Source organism: Podarcis filfolensis, assembly GCF_964270895.1.
Source record: "Podarcis filfolensis genome assembly, chromosome: 5".
NCBI lineage: Eukaryota > Metazoa > Chordata > Lepidosauria > Squamata > Lacertidae > Podarcis > Podarcis filfolensis.
In genome coordinates this window covers 54,663,749-54,688,214 of record NC_139608.1, presented here as the reverse complement: position 1 = coordinate 54,688,214, position 24,466 = coordinate 54,663,749, and the positions used below count along the sequence as shown (strand labels likewise).

At 44.4% G+C, this 24,466-nt stretch overlaps 1 protein-coding gene across 1 annotated transcript in view; it reads right to left on the bottom strand.

The window, feature by feature from the left end:
* Positions 1-6,921: 6,921 nt before the first annotated feature.
* Positions 6,922-24,466, bottom strand: part of GPR26 (G protein-coupled receptor 26) — a 30,594-nt gene continuing 13,049 nt past the window's right edge. The window contains exon 3 of the mRNA XM_083615023.1: positions 6,922-12,041. Within this exon, the coding sequence (XP_083471149.1) occupies positions 11,810-12,041 (232 nt within the window). The 3' untranslated portion in view covers positions 6,922-11,809. The remainder of the gene's footprint in view (positions 12,042-24,466) is intronic.

Here is a 24,466-nt window from a genome sequence, read left to right as displayed (position 1 = left end):
ATTCCTTTGAGAATTCTAAGAGTGATACGTAACTCACAAGGATATGAGTATTTCACCCTGAAATGGTCTTTACAAAAATAGCCATAGAAGAAAATGCCTTAGGTTTATAAATACAGTTTGCAAATCAAGGCACCGATCCATTATCCCCACCCCCTTTACTTTCAAGGCAATTTGTGATCAATTAACGTTTTCCTACAGGGAAGCTCACTTTGTTCTGCTCTAGCAGTTGTGCACCAATTTACTTTGTGGTTATTATGAAGGACAACTTCATAACAGTACAATGATTTCATTAAGGTCTGACCACTTAGGATCTCTTTATGTCTACCACTGACGTGATACAGAGAAATGTGCCATTCTGAAGCCAGTTACCTCCTAAACAGAATCCACTCCTATAGTCTTTCCTAGCCATTGAAGCTTATAGAGCAGGCCCTATAGATGTTATTGGATTCAATTTCCCTTTCAGTACCCATTGGCCACGCTGGGGTTGACGTGAGTTGGAATCCAAATTCCAATCCTTGCAATATCTGTACCCCAGAGCTTACACAATGAAGTCCACTTAAAAAGGGATAGGCTTGGGTTTTATTCAATTTTTTGAGTCCACAGTCATGCCATCTACACAGCATTATGCTATCATGATGGTGTGTAGCATATGCCAGAACCACAAGAGCCAATTCACTATAGCCCTTTCCAGAAAATCTCTTCCATGCATTCACTTAACACAAGATGGGGGAATGGAACATAGGAAACAACCTTATACTCAGTCAGCCTGTTAGTTCAACTAGATTAGTGTTAGGTATGCTGACTGGCAGTGGCTCTCCAGGGTTTCAGACCAGAGACATTCCCTTCGGCATGCAAAGTAGATGCTCTTCACGGAGCTATCACCCTTCCCTAGCTGGGTTTGTGCCTGCTACTCATGTGCACTATCCATGCCCCCAGGAGCTGTGTGTCTGACGGGAGTGTGGAAGGGGAGCCTAGGTGCAAAGAGTCTCTGAAAAGGGCTCTTCTATGCAAGTAGAAGCCCTGTGGTGTCAGCAGGTGTGCTCACTGGACATGTGAGGCAGGCAGTTGTCTGATGAGGGCTTGCGTCTTTAATTTTTACCTGTCATTCCCAAACTGGAGCATCCAACAGCTTATGGAGCAGGGAGTGTGGTCTGGGAATTGAGAGATCCACTACTGCCCCAGAAATGGCTCACACAGCTCTTCCTTAACCTGGAGTCCTCCAGATGTTTTCGACCACAACTCATATCATTCCTAACCATTCGCCCTACTAGCTGGTGCCAATGAGAGAGTCCAAAACATTTAGAGGGCACTACATGGAGGAATACTGCCTACCTGGCATGACTGAAGCTCTAGTGCAAGGATAGGAAGCCTGTGGCCCTACAGGTGCTGTTGGACTCCAACTCTCATTAGCCCCAGCCAGCATGTCTAATGGTCAGGGATGATGGGACAGGGAGTCCAGCAACATCTGGAGGGCCCCAGGTTCCCCATGCCTGCGCTAAGAAATTGCTTTTGCCTTTCTATGTTTTTTCCAAAACTAGGTCCTAGCATTTCTATTTATCAAGGTACAATGCCAAGATTTTGGCTGCAAATGCTCCAAATAGATGTGCTTGGCAAACATATTAACAGGAGGCTTTCTGCTGATTTCAGGAAGCTGTGAACCAGAATCAATAAATCGATCAACGGCAGAAAATATAATAGATGCTAGTACATTTAGCAAAGTGAATATAGTAATTCCACTTAATTGCTCATTCTCTTTTGTTAGTTTTTTCATTATTGAAATGTTCCAGTGAAACCAGAAAGGTTTTTATGCTTTTAATGTTTGCACATTTGGGGGATGAATCCCCTTCCCTTCAAACACAGATAGCTTTAAACTCTATGAAGAAAGACAATATTTGTCTAGCACCCCAACAAGAACATTGACAAAACAAACTTTTTCACATTTTTTTTTTTGTCAGTACGTACGTCAACATATTGATTCGAGCCTTTGGGTATACAGTAGCTATGTGCAATAACATGTCTGTTTTACTACACAGAGTTACTTGCACTGGCATGCATGGCATCAGACTCATGTTATAATATAACCTGTGTATCTGCTTTTCAATACAATACAACCATAGCCCATTAGGATGACAACCTGCTGCATAAATATAGACATACTCATGACAAATGGTCACAAATATTATAGCTCATTAGCTCAATATTATTCCTCTCTCTCTCTCTTTAAAAATAATTTTATAACATACAAAATCCATAAACAAGGATTTACATGTACTCAGCAATTATTATGGTGAACAGAAAATCACACTTATATATATCTTTTTAAAAGTCTAAAGCTGCTAAAAAAGCTTCACCCTGCTCTTTCCTTCCACACACCCATCCATCAATGAACATATAACATAAAAAATATTGAGACTAACACAAATTATATTAATCATATATTGAACAAGGGACAGTTAAGGCTGAATTATTATTCTGTTTAGCCCACTCATATGGGCTTAAATATTCAGTTATCCCAAAGGAATTATCTCCTGATCCTCCAAACACATTGCTTACAAGTACTCTAAATATTATGGGTAATCTTATTAAAGCTCAGCTACAGTTGATCACAGAATCAGTGTCACTGACTTACAGCACTGAAAAGAGATTTTTTAAATTTCATCTTCTATGTCTTCTGTTTGACTGTTAATACAATACTAAATATTGCATAAGCAAAGTTGTCTAAAATACCATTGGTTTCTGAATATTTGGCCTAGGTTATTGTCCTCCTATTTTTCTAGTAACTATCAGGGAAAGCCAAAGTATTTTAAAAAAAATGAAAACTTAAATTATTAAGGACTGCACATCACCCACCATTTGTGATCTGCACCATCCAGGAAGCAAAAGCAAAAACATCTTGATCCTGTATAACTAGAAGAATTTTTAGACCCTACAAAGCATTGTAGGCATGGAACAGCAGCATGATTACTGTATCCAGGGATTTTGTGTTGGTTGGAAATTCCAATGTACTCACAGAGCTCATGATGTGCTCACTAGAATTTACCCAGTGACCACTTGAATGGAAAAGCCAAGACAACACACCACAAACTTATATGAGTCAAGCTCTGGATATAGGTACAAATAATAAAACCATATATTTTCTTACGTAACTTTAACTTGTGTTAATAAGCCAATGAGCCACGCTACAAGAAATGTGGACAGAGATATCTTATAACACATTGCTCCTGAAAAGCTTTGCCATCAGTGGTGTACACATCAGAAAGGACATGGAGGGAAGGAGGGAGAAACAAACAGAAAGACAAAGAGATACCATGTGGAAAGGTAAGATGGAAGAGAGGGAGAGAGCTGGGATAGAAGAGGAAATAAAAGAGTGGGATTTGTGATTAAAATCTTTGGGTGGAAAGTGGGCTCTATGGTTGAAGGGAAATATGAAGGGTGTTGATTGGGGAGTCAGTACTGGAGGAAAGTGAATTCTTAAAAATGAGACCAGCAGATAGAGAAAGGCTATTCTCCCATGAGTTGCTGATGAATTTGGGAAATATTGTGTACAAAGGTGTTATGAGTCAAAACCTTGGTTGCAAGCACCTACTCGCATGTGCGAACTCTTTAAGAAAATTCCTATCCATTCACAGGAAATGGGTGCTGTTGTTTTAAAAGGGGAGCATTCAAATACTTAACCACCCACCCCAGGCTGAAATGGTATAGTTGCAGATGAGCTGCACAATGTGATTCTCCTGCTTACATAGCTCAGCTAGAAATCTACTGGAGTTAGAAGATATATCTGATTCTGTTTTTTAACATATTAATGCACAATACTCACCCACAGCTTAATTTGAAAAACACAACTAGGAAAGTACACACCTAATTGAGTTTGACTATAGAATTAAGACATGAATATTCAAATATCTCACCAGTGTGTTTTTCTTAAAGCTGCAAGGTTGCTAGGGGCTAATATCCAGATCTATTTACACATTGCATGCAAGATGCAGCAATGGATGCCCAAAATATGTTAACTGCACAATGTGGTAACAAAATTACATATTACAGGCTGTTATCTACTTTGTGTCATGTGTTGTGCATTATTAAAATAGTTCAGTCTAACTAATGGATGTAACTGGCATTAATATAACAATAAATCAATTTACATACAATGTACAAAATTTTCATAAAATGTGCACATTTTATGTATCAGTTCATGAACTTACAGGTCCTGGCATTTAATTCACATGGTGCAGGGAAGTCTAAGGTAAGGTAAAGGTAAAGGAACCCTGGACAGTTAAGTCCAGTCAAAGGTGACTATGGGCTTCCAGCGCTCATCTTGCTTTCAGGCCGAGGGAGCCGGCGTTTGTCCACAGACAGCTTTCCGGGTCATGTGGCCAGCATGACTAAACTGCTTCTGGTGCAACAGAACACCGTGACAGAAGCCAGAGAGCACGGAAATGTTGTTTACCTTCCCATCACAGTGGTACCTATTTATCTACTTTCACTGGCGTGCTTTTGAACTGCTAGGCAGGAGCTGGGACAGAGCAACAGGAGCTTACCCCATTGTGCGGATTCAAACCGCCAACCTTCTGAACAGCAAGTCCAAGAGGCTCAGTGGTTTAGACCACAGTGCCACCCTCATGAAGACAAACCACACAGAGGCTGGTATGTCTGATGCTCTAATGGCTAATTTACTCATTTAATGAGCCTTAGTATACTTGTCTCCAATGTTTTCTCTGTTTGACTATATTCTGCCAAAGAGGCAGAGGCTCTTTGGGGATTCAGAACAGAATCAACAAACAAATGGGGTGAAGGTTAAATATTTTATTAAACAGCCCAAATAAACCGACAAAGAGTTGCCATTATCTTAAGGTCCTCTGGTGGTTTGGGATGTCAGTCAGCAATGGACACGACTCCTGAGGCTGAGCTGGTGGCCAGTATGCATCACTATCCAGATAGCCTCGCATAGGAACTCAACCAACTGGTGTGCTCTTGGGACTTATATATTATTGGGGTTACGTAAGCCACAGATAACATTCACATGTGGGGTTTGGGTGACACCTCTGTTCTCACCCAAGATAAAAGCTACTTTGTTTTTGGGAGACAGATAACGTAAACAACTTCTAAGGCTAGCCAATACTGTATGAAACCTATCCGAAAGACTAAAATATCCTCATGGTGCCATCTCAACATAACCAGCTGTAAGAAACTACGATTATATAGAATAATAGGAAACAAACAGAATTAGCTTCTTAAAGATCCCAATCCCATGAGATCTTAAGGCATTAGCTGCTCAGGAGAGGGGCTATTGCTGGGCACTATCTCCTCAAAATCATAATGGTCTTCCACAATGTGGAAATACAGACTGTAAGAAGAACCCAGGGTTGTGCATTTCATTTTGGGAGGAGAAATGGGGGGACAGGAATGCCAACTTGACTAAAATATTGGGGAGCAGATAAGCCTCGCCTCACTAAATCAATCACAAGATACACAACCATACACCCTTTGAACGGCAATGCCCATCAACTTGGAGGGAGGGGGTCATCCCCTTCAAATATTTTATTGAGGGAATCAAAGGGAACTCAGCCCTTAGGAGTTGGATCCTGTGCAGGGGGAACCAAAAGGGTTAGGCACAGTGCTTTTTTTCTAAAAAAAAAATGTTTAGGGGTACTCTCATTTTCCCACTCATATTGAAATACTGCCCCTCAATGAGGCCAAACTTAGATTCACAAAATGTTTAGGGGTATGCGTACCCCTGCACCCCCCTGAAAGAGCACTGGTTAGGCACATTCTGAGCTTTATGCTGATTCTGATATTCTACAGGAAATAGTTTAGTTATCCAGCCGTTTGTTAACAATATATCAGCCCTGAAATTAAACCATTCATATGATAGGAAACCTAGACTACTTGCCATAGAATATTAGCAACAATACTCCAGAGACGAACCCCTATCTCCCCCAACCACTTAGATGATAATTTTAAAAATGCTGCTTATAATTTATTTCAGCTTGCATAAAAGGGAAAGGGCTACAGAACCATATTTGTTTTCAAGCACCCTCCAAAATGTGATCAGCAAAATGTGGAAATATTACTTTCTCCTGAATTTCAGCAGTTGGGTGTGTCCATGGTATTGTGTTTCAGGCAACCTGAAGAAGTAGAACAATATGTCGGATAGTCTCTCTCTCTCTCTCACACACACACCTTTTTGTAAAGAAATTAAAATATTTTTCTCTCCTACAGGGGTAATTGATGGAGACATGTACCCTAAAACAGCTACAAGCTACAAGGGAGATATACAGCTCAAAATAACACATTCAACCAACATATGATTGAATAGAAAAATGTTTCTATTCCTTCTACCTTTTATCACTCTTAAGGTGAATCCATGCTAAAGGATCACTCTGTTGGGAACTTCCTGCATCCTATGCCTGGGGCGTGTCCACTACAGTAAAATTTTAATTTATGCTTAGTTTCAAAGTTCCTTGAGATAGGGATCTTTAATTTTTTGGTTTTATTTTTGAGAGTTTGCTTATGTGTCTTATAATTTTTTTTAAATCTCCCCCCCCCTATATATATATATGAGTATTGTGGGCTCAGAGAATAGCTTTTGCCATGCCAATGGCATGCTTGGATTTGTTTTACAAACATAGTCCCCTCCTATGAGGACAGGCAGATATAAGTGCATGTTGAACTCCTACAAGCACGAGCCATTGGCAGGACACTAGAGCACATTTGTGCGACTTCAAAGTGGCCACACAGATGCAAGAAGACATCACAGGCTCTCCAAGTGTCCCTGTTTTCCAGAAACGTCCTTGATTGAGAGAAGCCATCCCGGTTTTTGGTTTGATCGAGGAATGCCCCACTTTTTATTAGGATGTCCCTATTTTCATTGAAGAAATGTTGGAGGGTATGAAGTTATCTGAACCCCAAGCAGTCCTGTATAGGGAAGTTTTTAAAAAAAGATTAACTTTTTTTTTTATATGTTGGAAGTTGCCCAGAGTGGCTGAGTCAACCCAGTAAGGTGTGTGGGGTATAAATAGTAAAATTATCATTATGGAGGGTATGACATCATGTTATTAAGTCTGAGTGTAAACACACCCATAGGTTCTTTTCCATTCTCTGATAAGTCTTTCAATTATTTGTAAATCATCTCACCTCAGATAGAAGGTCCTCCAGTAAAGAATCAGAGCATGATGGTTCGTCCAAATGACAGATCCTGGGCAATGCAATTGAAGAGGGTGATGTCATCACATAGCAGAGGATGAAGTTCACCACTCCCTGACATGGCTATAATGCTGTACATGAACCAGGAATTCCATCGGCATGCCATTATCCACGAAGGCCCAGTTTTTGTGATTCTTCCCCTTGTTTTCTTTGGCCACCAGGACTTTAACAAAAATGAAACCCAGCTAATATATATATATTCGGGACATGATTCAAAAATCATTGATTAAATTAACTGCGATCAATTTTTGGATCCGGTTTCTCTGAGGTCAGTGTTAGCAGTAGCAGCAAACATTTTGGAATACTCAGCTGATCACAAACAAATAACATGGTTAAAACATTAAGGGAATGTTTGGGGATTGTATTCAACTAAGCTCTGCTCAGAGTATACCCATAGAAGTTAATTGATATAAGTAACTTACGCCCATTAATTTCCGTGGATGTACTCAGAGTAGAACTTAGTTGGATACAACCATTTGACTTTGCACAATTTAGGAAGCATTTTTATACCACCTAGTTCAAAATTAGGGTTTAAGGACTGTCTAGTCCTCTTGATTTCTAAATCAACGTCTTACAGTTCAGCCAAAGTTAGTTTTGGCTTGGCTTGAGATCCTGTACTTAGCTGTGAATGCCACAGCTCAGAAAACAATCGTATGTGGGACTTTCCCTCCATAAGCTATTTTAACTCATTGGGATTTGTTCAAGGGTAAACATAAAAGCCACTCCTTCTAGGTGCTGCTACCAAGCTTTACACATGGACCAAAACCATGTGCTAAAATCAAGTGTTTTCTTATGTGCTAAGATGCTTTTTGTTTTACTCCAAAGGCTGACTTTCTGTTTCAGTAGAAGAAACGGCTCTGAATAGGCCCTTCTTTGAACCCATGAATTTAGTCCCCACCCCATGAAATTAAAGGGGCACATTTAACAGCTTTATATGTACAGTGGTATACATACAGGATTCTGAACTGAGGCATTAATAAGCAACAATTCTATTCCAATAAGCTTAACAAAACATAGTATCAGTCATACATGTCCTCCCAGTGTAGGTCTCATTTTTTCAGTGCTGAGGGTCTGGCTGACAAAACCCTATTCTTCCTTTATATTTATCTGTAGACCCCAACCAGAATAAACATTTTCAGTGTTGTGAGCTTGAAAAATAGTTTAGGGGCAGTGTTTCAGCAGTGTTTTGTTTGCCACATGCTATCTTTTCTTAGGTATACATGCAATTCATCAAAAATACTAAAACCAAAGCAAAATGTTAGTTTTCTGGAATACAGAAAGTACACAAACCAGGATCCAGCCTAAGTGATACACTTCTAATGTCATTTTGATTTCACTGGGATATCATTAAATGGGCCCTGAAAGGGCTTCACTTTAGCTGGATCAAAAATTCCCAGTATTATTTCTTGAATCTCATATCTTTATTCACTTTTAAGTTTTTCACTATGCCAGATTTGAAGATTTGTAAACCACATCCTAATGTTATAACAGGCAAAGCCTGGGAAAATGATTGGCCTATTTAATGTTATTATCCTTTGATCTTGGTAGCAGACAATTTGGGTGAGTGGCACAAAGGGTAAATTCGAGGAGGAGGAGACGAAGAAGGAGGAAGAGGAGGAGGAAGTATGTCTCTCAAGAAATTGTAGTGTGGCAGATTGTTGGAACCAAATAGGTTTTGCAGTGTAATCCTATGTATGTCTACAGAGAAGTAAATACAGGACTGGATTCTTTGATTATTATCTGGAACCAACCACAGCGAAAATGATTTGCTCAAAAGTACTATCCTTGGGCTTTCCCCTACTTCTATATGACTTTCTGGTTTGTACTGAGTGCTATTAATAGGCTACAGCGTCAAAATAATCAGTGAATCTACTTTTGTATGAATCACTGGAAGATGGCCTTGTAGGTCAAATATATAAAACCATTTAATTATGAAGTGGTAAGTATGCCAAACAAATACTGAAAGAAAAACGGGATTTACATGGTGGAATATCAAATGAACAGTAGGCAGTACTTGTTTTGATTAAATACTAAGTTGGTTGCAAGAGAACATTTAAGAAATCTTGTTACTAGTATCTTTAGCAGTTTAGCTTTAGAAGCAACTTATAACACCAATTAAATCAATTATTCAGTTACAACCGTCCTCTTACTTACTTGCATGGAAGCTGGAGATATCCCCATGACAGGCTCAGAGATATGAATTCAGCTTACAGTTGGTAATTAATTGAACAGCTTTGAAAGTGACCACAATAAAACACTTCCATCCACAGCACTGCCATTGTGCTCACAATTCATTTCAAAGGAAGAAGAAGATCATTGTGCCAATAAACGGGGCAATCTATGTTTGCAAACACTTCTTTGAGCCCTGCAGTTTGTAGGAGTTGTGGACTGAGGCAACATTTTTCAGATCAGACTTCAGCAGCTGAACGATGCATTTTGGAGAAAAGAAATTCATAAACGTTCATGGAAATTATTTAGGTGCATCAGTTCAGATCAGGACATTCATATGTACAGTTTGTGTGTGTGTATGTGCGCACGCGCACCCACAATGCCACTGAAGAATATACTTAGCATCTCCCTGGAAATCAATTATGGATTAAGAAAAAATAGCCCACACAATTGCCGTTTGTCTAATTCTAAGAGAAAATGATTTTCTTCCTTCCAACTCAGCACAAAGCATAAAGGCAAATAGCCTATGCATCTTTGACAGAGAAGTCCCTTGTACGCTAATGCTTGAAAAAATCAATAGGAAATATGGGTACTAAACAAAAGCAGCAGAACTAGAAAATGGAAGGGAAACTCTCTTACAAATCCTATAGAATTTTTATAGGATTATTTGCTTGCTTTAAATTAAATTGTCCATCATGGTTACAGAAGGCATAGAAGGTAAACAGAGGCTTTTTTTTAGGCGTAGTGTTTTTATTTCATCTGAGGCCTGACCCAGCCCCTTCTTTATACACACCACTGGGTACACACAGCAATATGTGTACAGGAGTGGGATCAGTAATTAAGGGGATTCTCACACTAAAAGCAAACTATGCACAAGAGGAAAGAGAAGATGGGGCTGATGCCTGAATTGTCCCTTTTCCTTCGGCATTTCTCGAAACTGAGTTTCTATTTTAGAAACTAACTTTTAGAAAAGTAATTCCCAGCATTCTTTAGTTTTGGAGTACTGCGTTCACTGGAAACAAAATATTTCCAGAGATTTTTCAAAAAAATAAATTTGGCTATAAGTGTCATACTTATTATTTTTATAACAAGCATTTTTTAAACAAACAAACAAACAAACTTCTTACGTAAGTCTTTCCTCCTTTAAAAAAAATAGATTTAGCTAATCCTATCCTTATGGCATCTGTGCAAATACTTATATCTAGTTCTGAGCATTGATTAAGGAAACCTATGCAACATTTCTGTACACGTTCTTGAAGCAACCAACCAGGGCGTCACAATCAGACAGAAAACAAAGTTAGCTATTGCATTGTGAAGAGCATTACATTCTAGACTGCCAGCAGCCTACGCTAGCCAGAGCACTGCGGACATTAGACACTGACACTTTAAATGCAACAACACTTTAGGTATTTTCACAGTCAGAAAACCATTACAACATGGAAACATTTTGGGCAAAATGAGACACAGCTTCCTACTGTTTTGTTATAGTTTTGTTAACACACAACTGAGGAGGATCAGAAGTGTCTTGTGAAAAGACTTGTACTCCCATTTCCCCCCAAACAGATGCAGACTATGGACTATATCGTCTAATCTATTGGTGGTCAACCATTTGAATGGTGGGTCACCAAGACCCATAAGTCTGCAGACTGGAAGCAGTGCAATCAGTAGCTGAAATTAAGAGTCCCCCAGCTGTGTCTCTTTTGATGTATGAAAGCAATTGTTCTGCAGCCTACCACAGGCAAGAGCGTTGTTTGACAAATGTAAACGCAGCCATGGCTCAAGAGTAGTTTCCTTCTGCACATAGAAAACCAGTGCAAACCTAGAGGGTGTGGATGAAACACCAACGTTGCAATCCTATGTATCACTACTCGGAAATAAATCCTATTATGTTCAGTGGGACTTACTCCCAGGTAAGTGTGTATAGGATTGCAGCCTAAGAGTTTTATCTTAACAGGTTTATGTGTAATTAGGTATGTGTGACTAAGTAGGGGCAATCTCAGGAAAAACTAGGAGTGATTGTCTTCACCTGATCACATAGTTGGCATGGTCACAGATATCAATTTGCTGCCACACATCAAAACTGGCACAAATATTATCCAGTTTTTTGTTTGTTTGGGTGGTGGTGGGTGGGGAAATATGTAAACATAATCTCTTATCATTATCCATATCTAAACCCCCTTGAGGTTAGAATGTTGCTTTTTCCACACATTTTGTGAAATTGGTGGGGATCTTTGCAAACAAGATACTATCAGTACTAAAGATATCAGTACTAAAAGGCAGCCAACTTTGCTATGAAATTCGTTACCTAAGTTGCTGAAGACTTAAAAGGCAGGCTTTCCAAAATATTGTCAGCTGATCATCCTAATGGCACCAGCTATTGTTCCTCGACTGTTCCAGCATTAGGCTACATTGAATAAATAGTTTAACCTCAGCTCCTTCAATCAGTTGCTTGCAAAATGTTTCGACTCTGTGATTCACTTGTGAGGGCTGATGAATTTATTGAGCTCCTTTTCAGCATCTTGTTTATTATGTCCTTCCATGTCTTCTTGTACTGGTGTCGTAACAAAGAGTACACAAAGGGATCTGAAACAGCTTTGCTATAAGCCAGACACTTGGAAATAACTCCCCAGTGTGCGTTGATGGGGACTATGGATGATAATTCTACCAGTCTGTCAAGAAAAGAGTAAATATGATTGTCAGATAAACATATCAAGGACTAGAACCTCCTAATTAGACCAAAATTCAAACATTCTATTCCCACCAGCATTAAAGCCTCTGAGAATACTACAATTGTCCACAGTTATTGCTTGTCCACAGCATACCCCGCTCGTTTGGCTGGGCCTCTCCAGCCACTCTGGGCGGCTTCCAAGACGATATGAAAAGCACAATAAAAGATCAAACCTTAACAATTTCCCTAAACAAGGCTGCCTTTATATGTCTTCTATAAGTCAGATAGTTGTTTATTTCCTTGACATCTGATGGCAGGGCGTTCCACAGGGAGGGCGCCGATACAAAGAAAGCCCTTTGCCTGGTTCCCTGTAACCTCACTTCTCTCAGGGAGGGAACCAGCAGAAGGCCCTTGGAGCTGGACCTCAATGTCCGGGCTGAATGATGGAGGTGCAGATGCTCCTTCAGGTATACTGGGCCAAGGCTATTTTTGGGTTTAAGGGTCAGCACCAACACTTTGAATTGTGCTTGGAAACGTACTGGGAGCCAATGTAGGTCTTTCAGGACTGGTGTTATATGGTCTCGGTGGCCACTCCCAGTCACCAGTCTAGCTAAATTGCTTCTGAAAATACAGGAGACACCCCCAACATGGTGCCCTCTGGATGCTTTGGACTACAATTCCCTTAATCCCTGACTACTGTCTGGGTTTTGATAGGACTCAACAACTGGAAGACCTGAGGTTGTGGAAAGCTGACATAGAGGTTCCCATTTAGTTAACTTGACTGTATATGTACAGATACAAAAAAACCAAAAAACTACCCATGCTTTTATATCTGAATACCTATATCATCAACATGATATAGTTAGCACATACAAACAAATTGTGCTTATTGTCTCTGTATCTACTCAAGTACACAATTGCAGAGGAAAACCATACTAGGGACTGGCCATTTTAAGCCATCTCTATAAATGTACCTTTCCTTATTTCAAGAAAAAGATTATCCAGAGAAATGGGTATAGCTGACTCAATTGCATTTGAAATAATTCCCATGTGAAGGAGCACATTTATTATTCATTTAAAATATGCTGCTTATCTTTGTAAAACCAAGACAGCTTCAGTTAATTAAAACACTATACAAGATACCAAAGACATATAATAAAAATGAGACTAAAACAAAACAATTCCTGTTGGAGATGGGGGGGGGGGTTTGCTTGTCTCTGAAAAGGCAAGCTAGCACGAAGAGCAGTGAATTTCAGAAATGGTATTTTGAAACTGGTAATCCATATGCAATTTTCAGGATTGGCTTCAGGACCTGTGGGGAAGCAGGTATTTGAAACCCCCCACCTCCTAATACTTCCTGAAAAATCCCCATAGCAATGTTGTCTCTGTGAACATATAAATGTCACTCAAGGAATAATTCTGAGGACCCTCTGAACAGGGCAATGTTCTCTATCCTGAGCTGACCTAGTGAATTGCTGGAGTGTGCGCTTGCCTACATAAACTACAGTGGCCAGATACAAACAAGGACAGGGTTCTGCTGTTTTAATAGTTTGTATGGCAAGGTACGCCTGTTCAATTTCTTCTTCTTCACAAGCATTTAAGGGGTGGGAGCCTGATGCTTTTCCCCCTATCTTGTCATCTTAATATAAACTGAGAGTGGGGAGGAGAGATGAAAACAGGACACTTTTGAACCCTTGTGGATCCTTCCCCCACATAGATGTTGCACCTGTGTAGGGAAGAGTCATGCCCTAGGTGAACACTAGTCCCCTTGCACACCATTACTGCTAGCGCAGAGGTAAATCAGAATGGACGCAGGAGCTGAGCTTATTTATAGGCACTGTTACCCAAGGGGAACATTTGAAGGTAATGGTATACTATTGATTTTAAAGTGAACAATTAGTTCCACTTTCTTATAATTACTTTCTGTCAGATTCCAGATGGGATTTTTCTGTCACATGCTATGAGTGCCACTCTTGTGTGTAAGATCTCCATTAAGAAGCATTTCAATTTATGCAGGCCATTCTGTGGTTTTTTTCTAGAAAGGCTTTCACTGAATAGGTTAAGGAAGTCACAATGTAGGAAAAAGCATAATTCATACTCTCATTGCTATCTGAATACTTTCCCCGCTCGAAAGGTAGAGTTATTGATATTCTGATGGAAGTTGATGAAAGCTCTGTGAATACCCTGAAACACTAAGATGCAAAGTGGTTTATATCTTACTTGCTATCAATCAATGTTATGAATTCCAACTAACCTTTTATAAAAGAACATCGAGAAGAAATGGCCTTCAAAGGGGAGGGGGAGTTTAGACACTTATTACTACATTTCCTTGAGTGCCCCTCCTTTCCCTTCAAATTTTCATACCATACAACACTTGGAAATACAACTGATAATGTTTTTATTTTTAAATTGTGTCTGTGTCTTATATCCCACTGGATATAATTTATATATTTGCACTCTAATTGAGATAATTAGCTCTACGTGCACAAGCATATGCTCATGGACTTAAATTAGATGCTTATCCAAATGCAGGTGTCATTTACGGAACCAGGCACAGTGTGCCCAGGCCATCAGGATGGGGAGAGGGAATGAGAAATAAGGAGAAATAATGACAAGGGATCACAAGCATGGGATCAAAATGGCCCCAACATTGTTGATTACAGATATCAGTAGGTTTTGGCATAAGCACTGGGTGTATATCCTGAAGCAGCTAACCCACTTGTTGGGTGATTTTCCTTCAGGGTCAATCCCTATGGTGCTAATCAATTCTGGGTAATCCCTCTGGAATGCAAATTTGGGGAGTTCTATGGCCCATTAGCCCTTGTCTGGGCATTTGGACAGAATCCATCCCCCTGGACTCTTTTAACCGGGTATTCTGAAACTTTGACCGATGAAACGGGGGTTAATGAAATGGGGCTGAATGAAGCCAGGTTTGGGAAGGCTTCTCCCAGGTCTGCCCTGACCATCCCACCCCTAAACTTGCCTGCAGTTGGGCAATTAAAATTTTAAAGTTTCACGGTGGGGCCTGCCCTCCCATGTGGCCAATGGAGGAGTTTCGTGGGCTGTCAGCTCTTGTGAGGGCAAGCAGATGCCGCTCTGACATACCTGCGGCCACACTGGGCCACAACTCACACACACACACACACACACACACACACTCGTTGGAACTGGTAAGCAGGCTTTAATCACCCTACATTGTTTTCAGTTGGGTGTATGTTCAGATGCACATCAAAATGCACATTTCCATCCATATTCCGATGCAATTGATCCTGTATGACTCCAGCTGAATGACTCCAGCTGAATTGTGAAATATCCCTATTTTCCCTATACATCCATACAAACAGTTTTTAAAGCAGTTTTTCAGCTAATACAGTGGTACCTCGGGTTACATACACTTCAAGTTACATACGCTTCAGGTTACAGACTCTGCTAACCCAGAAATAGTACCTCAGGTTAAGAACTTTGCTTCAGGATGAGAACAGAAATCGTGCTCCAGCGGCGCAGCGGCAGCGGGAGGCCCCATTAGCTAAAGTGGTGCTTCAGGTTAAGAACAGTTTCAGGTTAAGTACGGACCTCCAGAATGAATTAAGTACTTAACCTGAGGTACCACTGTAGTAGTTTTGGGGAAGGTTCATTGCTCAATGGCAGAGAATCTGCCTAGCATGCAGAGGGTTTTAAATTTAGTCCCTGGCATCTCCAGGTAGGGCTTTTAAAAATGCTTTTTTAACAAAACATTTTGAAAAATACATTGAAATTGCCATAACTCACTATCGCCATCTAGTGTCACATTTGTATGCTGCAGTTTACAACACGCTTAAAACATTTTATTTGCAGCTGTATAGCTGAGTCCTCAGTTCTGGCACCTCTCAGGGTGACCGCCATGTCCATTATAAGAGAACAAGGGAGGCATTGATGGTGAGTTCCGGCACCTCTTTTTCTAGAAAAATGGCACTGCATATATATTGGATTTCACTACCAGTAACACCACCTAGTTTGTAAAATCAGTAGCAACTTACATGTAAACTTAAAGGTAGCTGACATTTAATAAACACTTATTTAATAAGCACTTATAACACTGACGTTTAACAATGGATTGCACGGGGGGCGGGCGGGAAGTCTTTCACGCTAGAATCAATGGACTTGAATGTGGACATATTAAGCATATATTGAGTCAAACTGTGAGTTGATCTAACCCAGTATTGTCTATACTGCCTACACTGACTGTCAGTGGCTGTTTAGGGTCTCAGACAGGGGTCTTTCTTAGCCCAACCTGAAGATACCAAGGATTGAATCTAGGTCCTCTTGGGTACAGAGCATTATTATTTATTAAATTGTTTATTAAAAGTGTTAGCTGCTTTATCTTGCCCAAGGCAACCCAAAGCGCTTTCAACCAGATAAGCACATGCTGTATTGCTGAACTACACCCCCCAAGCATTTGATTTTTATTTAATAAGCACTTCTGAGTACCCATCTACTAAAAAAAAATGGAAGTGGAAGAAAGGTGAGTGACAAGCTTCCTACAGTCTTGACTTTTATCAGGGCGCTGAACATTGCTGTTAATCCCACTCCAAGTTTAATGGGTGCCAAGATATTATCATTTTTTCCATGAAGCGCTTGGTCAAAAATAAATCAACACATTCCAAATGTTCAGAGAAGCTAACATAGCCTTTTAGCTCATTCCCTCTTATGTTGCTTCTGAAGCACAGTAATCCACATTTCAATAATTCATTTCCACCAGGCCAATTTTGAGTGAGGTTTATAAATGCAGAGGTTGTTTTTTTTTCCTTTTCCTTTTTGCTTCTTGCCTGCAACATAGCAACAAAGCAGGGGTTTCTGTGAACCTCTCTGATACTGGATGCAAAAATGTTCATAATTCAACAAGGAATGTCATAATATCTATTATTTATTTATTTTACAATTGTCATTCAAAATTAACATTGCTGTGTGTCAGAGACTGCCTCTAGGTCCCGGCTCACAAAGGACCAACGCTAGCCGGTAGAACGGAATAAAGTCTTTATTGAAGTATAGTTTCCATTTCCACATCTTAGCGTGCGTCTCTACGTCTATTCCCTAGATCGGCGAAGTCCCATCTGAATCTCCGCCTCCTGTACACCAGTTCAAGACCCTAGCCTTGCTCCACCTTTTACGTCTCTCCTTTCGCCTCTGGGTCCTACCACCCCCCGGGGTTCCTTCCTTCCTGGATGCCTCGGATGCGGACCCTTCGGATTCCTCCCCCTCCCTTCGGCGGGCTTTAGGACCTGGCTCCCTTTCCGGGCTGCTCATTGCGCCTCCCTCTGGTACATTTGAACTTGGCGCGCGCGCGCTGTCTCCGACCCTCCTCTCTACCGTTTCCTCGCTCTCTGACGCAGGCGTGGCTGCTGCCGGAGAGCTGCCTGTCGCTGGTGCCTGGAACTCCTCCCCCCTGCTGCTCTCTGGTGGAGTAGCTGGTCCGGATTTCCAGCTGCTGCTCTCTGAATCCCCTCTGGTCCCTTCTTCCTGGGGTGCCCCTCTTGGTAACCCCCCAGCTCTGCCCACGGGAGCCCCTTTCTGTGAATCCTCCGATTCGCTGGACAGACTTAGAGATCTCGGACGGCTATCATCGCTAACCTCTCCTTCCGATTCCTCGCCATCCGTTCCCTCTGCTCCTGAACCCCTGACATCCATCCCCCCCTCGAAGCCCCCCCTTCCCCCCTCCCCTCCTTCCGGTGTGGGTTCTGGGTGCTCCGTCGTGGCAGGGGTGAGTGCCGGATACAGTTCTTCCCTCGTGTCGTACATTACATCGGGCAGGTCTGGCTCGTCCTCCGTGCGCTCGTCGACGTCGATCTCCTCTGCTTCCATCTCCCTGCCTTCGTGTTCAAATCCCACGTCCTCCCCCAACACGTCCATGTCCATCTCTCCCCCGTTCCCCTCTGAGGGTGATGCCTGCCAGGGACCCCCCAGCCACTTCCTGCGCCACTGCTCCTCTGGTTGATTATCCCACCAATAGGAGCGGTCTGAGGCAGAACCCGAGGGTGAACCTTCCGGAGAGCGTATGTGTGGTGCCGTCTCCTCGTCCGAGTCGAACCCCTGGAACGTGCTGCCTGAAAGTGTGGGTGTGAAGAGCCAGTCATCGAAATACTCGGCTGGCATGGGCCTGTGTGGGAAAATGGCATGGAACTCTTCCTTGAGAAGAGGCTCGTCCAAGGCATAGCCCGGCACCCAACTGTTGGCGCTGGCCGGGGTATCCTCTCTGGCAAGAAGGTATTCTACTCCCTCTTCCCCCCATCTCGAGTCTAAAATCTCTGTGGCTTCGTTGATGCGCTCCCCTCTTGGCGACCCCCTTTCCCTGGGTCCTTCTCTGGGCGGATCTGGTGCTGTGCCTGGCTCGTGAAATCTATGCGGTGCTTTGTAGGGCGTGAGCACCGATCTATGGAAGACCGGATGCATTCTGGAACCCTCCGGAAGCGCTAACCGGAAGGCCACTGGATTGACCTGTGCCTGGACTTGGTAAGGCCCTAGCTGCTTATGCCCTAGCTTCTTCTTGGCCAACGATCTGGTCGGCACTGCTTGCGCTGCTAACCAAACCCAGTCTCCCACCTGTATGTCTTCCCCTACTCTCCTGTGTCTGTCAGCCTGCAGTTTGTATGCGTGCTTTGCCAGTTCCAACTGCCTCCTAAGCTGTTCGTGGACTTCCTGCAACTCTGACGCTAATTCTTCCGCTGCCTGCGGCTCCCCCTCCCCCACTCTCTCTAAACCTGGGAAGGTTCTGGGATGCCTCCCGTTGTTGGCGAAGAACGGCGTCACCCCCGTCGACACGTGCTTCGTATTGTTGTAAGCGAACTCTGCGAGGGGCAGGTAGTCCACCCACGTGTTAGGCTGCTGATTGGCGTAGCATCTCAGGTACTGCTGCATGATGGCGTTGACCCTCTCCGCTTGTCCGTTGGTCTGCGGGTGTCTCGCCGACGCTAGATTGATCTTGACGTTCAGGATGCCCATCAACTTTTGCCAGAAGTTCGAGATGAACTGCCGCCCCCGGTCGGATAGAATAGATCGTGGCAGACCGTGGACCTTAAACACGTGGTCTATGAACAGTTTGGCGGTCTGTTCTGCCGTGGCCACCTTCGCACACGGAATGAAGTGTGCCATCTTGGTAAACATGTCCACCACCACAAGCACTGCCGTCTTTCCCCTCGAACTGGGCAGATCCGTGACAAAGTCCAGGGCCACCCGTTCCCACGGCTCAGACGGCGTCTGCAACGGTTCCAGCAATCCCGCCGGCGGTTTGTGCACTGACTTGGCCCTTTGGCAGGTGTCGCATCTCGAGACGTAATCCGCTACTTCCCCCCGCATCTTGGGCCACCAAAAGTCTCTGGTCACTAGTTCTACAGTCTTTTCTCTGCCAAAGTGCCCGGCAGTGGGGGCGTCGTGTAGCTGCTGCAGCACCCTTGCGCGGAGGTCATTCCCCGGCACGTAGAGTGCTCCCTTGCGGATGAGCAAACCGTCTCTGATCTGGAACTCGTCGTCCTTCACCGTGCCCTTGTGCACCTCCTCCATCTTGGCTAGCGCGAAGGGGTCCTCCTGCAACGCTCGACGTACGGCGTCCAGATCCACGGTCGCCGAGGCGCAAGCCCACGCTTCCGGTGCGAAAATGTGCTTGGCTGCCGACGGTGCCTCCTCCTCGAGGTATTGCGGCTTTCTGGACAAGGCATCCGCCATGATGTTGTTGTCACCCGGGATGTACTCTATCTTGAAGTCGAAGTCCGCGAAGAACTCTGCCCATCTAATGTGCCTCTGATTCAGGAACCTCGCCGTGCGCCAGTACTCTAGATTCTTGTGGTCCGTGCGGACCTGCACTGTGTGTCTGGCTCCGATAAGGAAGTGCCGCCACGCTTTGAACGCTGCATGGATGGCTAGCAACTCCCTGTCCCAGATGGTGTAATTCTGCTCCGACTTGCTGAGCTTCCTTGAGTAGAAGGCGCACGGCCTCCAGTCCCCCTGCTGGTCTTGTTGCAACAGTACAGCTCCCACGGCTCTGTCTGAGGCGTCCGTCTCCACCCTCATCGGTCTGCTGGGATTCACATGCAGCAGCTGCTCCTCGGAAGCGAAGAGACGCTTGAGTTTCTGAAAGGACTGCTCCGCTTCCTCCGTCCAGATAAACTTCTTCTTCTTGGAGCTGAGCGTGTCAGTGATGGCCGCCGTTTGCATAGCGAACCCCTTGATGAACTTGCGATAAAAGTTGGCAAAGCCGACAAACCGCTGGACTTCCTTCCTATTGCGCGGGCTTTTCCAGTCCAATACTGAGCGAACCTTGGCGCTGTCCATGGCGAGCCCCTTGTCCGACAGTTTATAGCCCAGGAAATCCACCTCCGTCACGTCGAACTGGCACTTCTCCAGCTTGGCGTACAGCCTGTGCTCCTTTAGTCTCCGCAGAACTTCCCTGACATCCCTCTCGTGCGCTTCTCGCGACTCAGAAAATATCAGGATGTCGTCCAGGAAGCATACGCATTTCTTGTAAAGGAGTCCCGCCAACACGTGATGCATAAAGGCTTGAAAACAGTGAGAGCCATTTTGTAATCCGAAGGGCATAACTCTGTATTCGTAGGTGCCCAGTGGTGTGAACATGGCCGTCTTCCACTCGTCGCCCTCCCGCACACGAATCAGGTTGTACGCGCCTCGCAGATCCAACTTGGTGAAAACGCGTCCTTTCCTTACCGTCGCGAGCAGGTCGTCTATTTTGGGCATGGGGAAGGACGAGGGCTTGGTTTTCGAGTTCAAAATTCGAAAGTCAACTACAAGCCTCTTCTGGGGCGTGTCTCGCTTCTTCACAAAGAATACTGGACTGCCCCCTACAGCTTTCGACTCCCGAATGAACCCGCGCTTCAAATTGTGGTCTATGAACTCCCTAAGTTCCTGCAGTTCGTCCTCAGACATGGAATACAGTTTCCCTGTTGGCAGCGTTGCCCCCGGCAGGAGATCAATCTTGCAGTCATAGGGTCTGTGGGGGGGCAGTTTGTCCGCCTCCTTCTCGCAGAAGACCTCCAAAAACTCCTTGTACTTGTTGGGCACCGCTTGCACCATGCCTAGGTGTAGCTGCGGTGCATCCTCTCGCCCCTCTCCTTCCTGGCAGGTCTGGATGCAGTGCGCTGCGCAGTAGGAAGAGCAGAAGGTCAATTGCCGCTGGTACCACGCTAATGCCGGGCTGTGCCTATCCAGCCAACTCATGCCCAACACTATGGGCGTGTCCGACAATTGGGTGACGTTGAAGCTGATGACTTCTCGGTGATTCCCAATTTGCATCACCATAGGTGGTGTCTGCTGCACCACCTGCCCCCCTAGCAGTTCCCTGCCATCCACTGTGACCACGTTCAGGGGCAGTGTGGCTGGCAGTAGCGCTATGTTGTGTTGTTGAAGGAATTCCAGTGCGATAAAGTCCGCATTACTGCCAGAGTCAATCGTAATCGGCACTTCTAAAGTGAGACCACTGGGCAGCTGGAGCGATGCGGTGAGCTGCACCACTGGTTTGGGCGGGAGGGGATCCGTGGGCTTCAAAATCTCTGGGGACTTCTTCACTGACTCGCCTGGCTGGCCCCCAGTGCTTCCGTTTCCCTGCCGTGGTTCACTTTGCTGAGTTGCTCCCATTACTGTCATTGAAGCTGCAGTGTGCTTGTGGAGCCTCTGGGGACACTCTTTCGCCATGTGCTTCGAACTGTCACAGATGTAACACTTCCTGTTCCCTCTAGGCTGCTTTGTTTTGACTGCTCCCGGTGTTAAGGCTCTGGTGGCTGAATGAGCTCTAGCACCGCCGATCTCCATTGGCTCCTCCCCCCCTGCTTGCGGAGGCGTTGATTGCGCACGCGCGACATCCCTGGGCAAGAGGGAGGGCACTCTGGCTGGTGTGCGTCCCCAACGCCCTTCTCCTCTGTCCCAAGGGCGGTCCTCCAGCCTCACCCCCACTGCAAGCGATCTGTCCACCACTTCCTGGGTGCTTTTGGGTCTCTCCCCCCGCGCTATCTCATCCTTGATTTGGGGGTTCAATCCTTCCCAATAAAGATCTCTAACGGGGGGGGAATCCTTGTCCCACCCCAAGGCATTGACCAATGCAAAAAAGCGGGAGTGATACTGCCTCACGCTGGCTTTCCCTTGTCTCAGCTCAAATATGTCCTTACGGGCAATGTCAATGTCTATTTTCGATAGAAAGCAAGAATCCATCGCTTTAATGAATGCAGCTGAACTCTGGAGCGCTGGGTCCATATCTCTCCACAGATTGCGCAGACATGCTTTCGCCTCTCCATGCAAATGAGACAAGATAAACCCCACTTTTTCTTGCTCATCTCTAAACTCTTTCTCCAGCAGTTTCAGCGCAAACTGCACGTCTGCTCGGAAATTGGGGTACTGCTGCAAATTCCCATCAAAGTGAGATACAATGCTGCCTCCAGTCCTTCCCAACCCGATTCCCTCGGATCTGGAACCCGTTTGTGCCTGCTTAGTAAGCACTTCCAACCTGGCTTGGAGATCTCGGCATGCAGCAGCCGCTTCATCCTCTCTTTTCCTGGAGGCGATTATCTCTGCGCTGAGCTGCGTTACCGCTTCTCGCAGGGAAGCAATTTGCTCTTCAGTAGACATGTCGCTTGACTTTTGTGAGCTCCAAAGGCACCAGTCCTCTTTCCTCCCTGCTTCGCTCCCCACACGCCGCTTGAGTCAAAGAGAACTGATGAAAACTTCAGTCAGATGGGACTTACTGTCAGAGACTGCCTCTAGGTCCCGGCTCACAAAGGACCAACGCTAGCCGGTAGAACGGAATAAAGTCTTTATTGAAGTATAGTTTCCATTTCCACATCTTAGCGTGCGTCTCTACGTCTATTCCCTAGATCGGCGAAGTCCCATCTGAATCTCCGCCTCCTGTACACCAGTTCAAGACCCTAGCCTTGCTCCACCTTTTACGTCTCTCCTTTCGCCTCTGGGTCCTACCACCCCCCGGGGTTCCTTCCTTCCTGGATGCCTCGGATGCGGACCCTTCGGATTCCTCCCCCTCCCTTCGGCGGGCTTTAGGACCTGGCTCCCTTTCCGGGCTGCTCATTGCGCCTCCCTCTGGTACATTTGAACTTGGCGCGCGCGCGCTGTCTCCGACCCTCCTCTCTACCGTTTCCTCGCTCTCTGACGCAGGCGTGGCTGCTGCCGGAGAGCTGCCTGTCGCTGGTGCCTGGAACTCCTCCCCCCTGCTGCTCTCTGGTGGAGTAGCTGGTCCGGATTTCCAGCTGCTGCTCTCTGAATCCCCTCTGGTCCCTTCTTCCTGGGGTGCCCCTCTTGGTAACCCCCCAGCTCTGCCCACGGGAGCCCCTTTCTGTGAATCCTCCGATTCGCTGGACAGACTTAGAGATCTCGGACGGCTATCATCGCTAACCTCTCCTTCCGATTCCTCGCCATCCGTTCCCTCTGCTCCTGAACCCCTGACACTGTGCATCTTCTAGCACTTATTAATCAGGAATAAGCTGTGAACAGCAATACTGGTTTGTAGCTCCAGGTCTGAAAAACTGTGATATGACCTGTTTGTGGTGAACTTTTTCCATAAGACTGATGCATCTGGAGAGGCAACCTCAAATGTTATTCCACAATGGCTTCTAAATGTTGGGGTGGTGTGCAAAAAAAGGGGTATCACCAGTTATAGCTGAAGGGGGCTAAGAAACATCTGTGTGTGTATCATGGAAGATATATAGTAAATGACAAAATTCAAAGGGCTCTTGGATATTATCAGAATTAAATTGCCCAAACAGTCTTTTCTGTGCATTTTTTTAAGAAAAATGTGTTGGGAATACATTTTTCTATCTCATAGTAATCAGTTACTATGGGTCCTGAATGAAAACCCATGCAGTAAGCTCTTTTCCTATTAAGTATATTCTCTTGCATTACCACTCCTACTGAGCTTTCTGTCCATCCATCCACCATACACTGTGGATTCTGATACTACTAAGGGCATTTGGGACTGTTTTTGTACTTTGGCAAAGCTTGGAGTTTCTTTAAACTGATGATATCTCCCCCTTGTGCATGGAGGATGCCATTTTGTTAATAAGGACCAGGACTCAGAAAATGCTGGCAGTCCCTTCATTCAAATGCTCACTGTAAACTTGGCACATCTGTGTACATTAATTTAAAGTAGCCACCATGTGTCCCAGAACATCTGCTCTGCATCGCACAGCACAACATACCCAGGGAAATGTGCGGACAACATTCTGAATTCTATGTGATCTTCTTTGATGAGAGTCTAACTGTATTCTCCTTAATCCATATCAAAGACTTTCCCATTGGGATGCTGGATTTGATCCCTTCCACTAACAAATCTTTGGCCACAGTGAGGACCATAAAATGCGGGCGCCTAAGATGGCAGCACTTCTCAGCACAGTGAAAAATGCTTAGCATAATTTTGACAAGCAGAAGTTTAATCATCTGCTG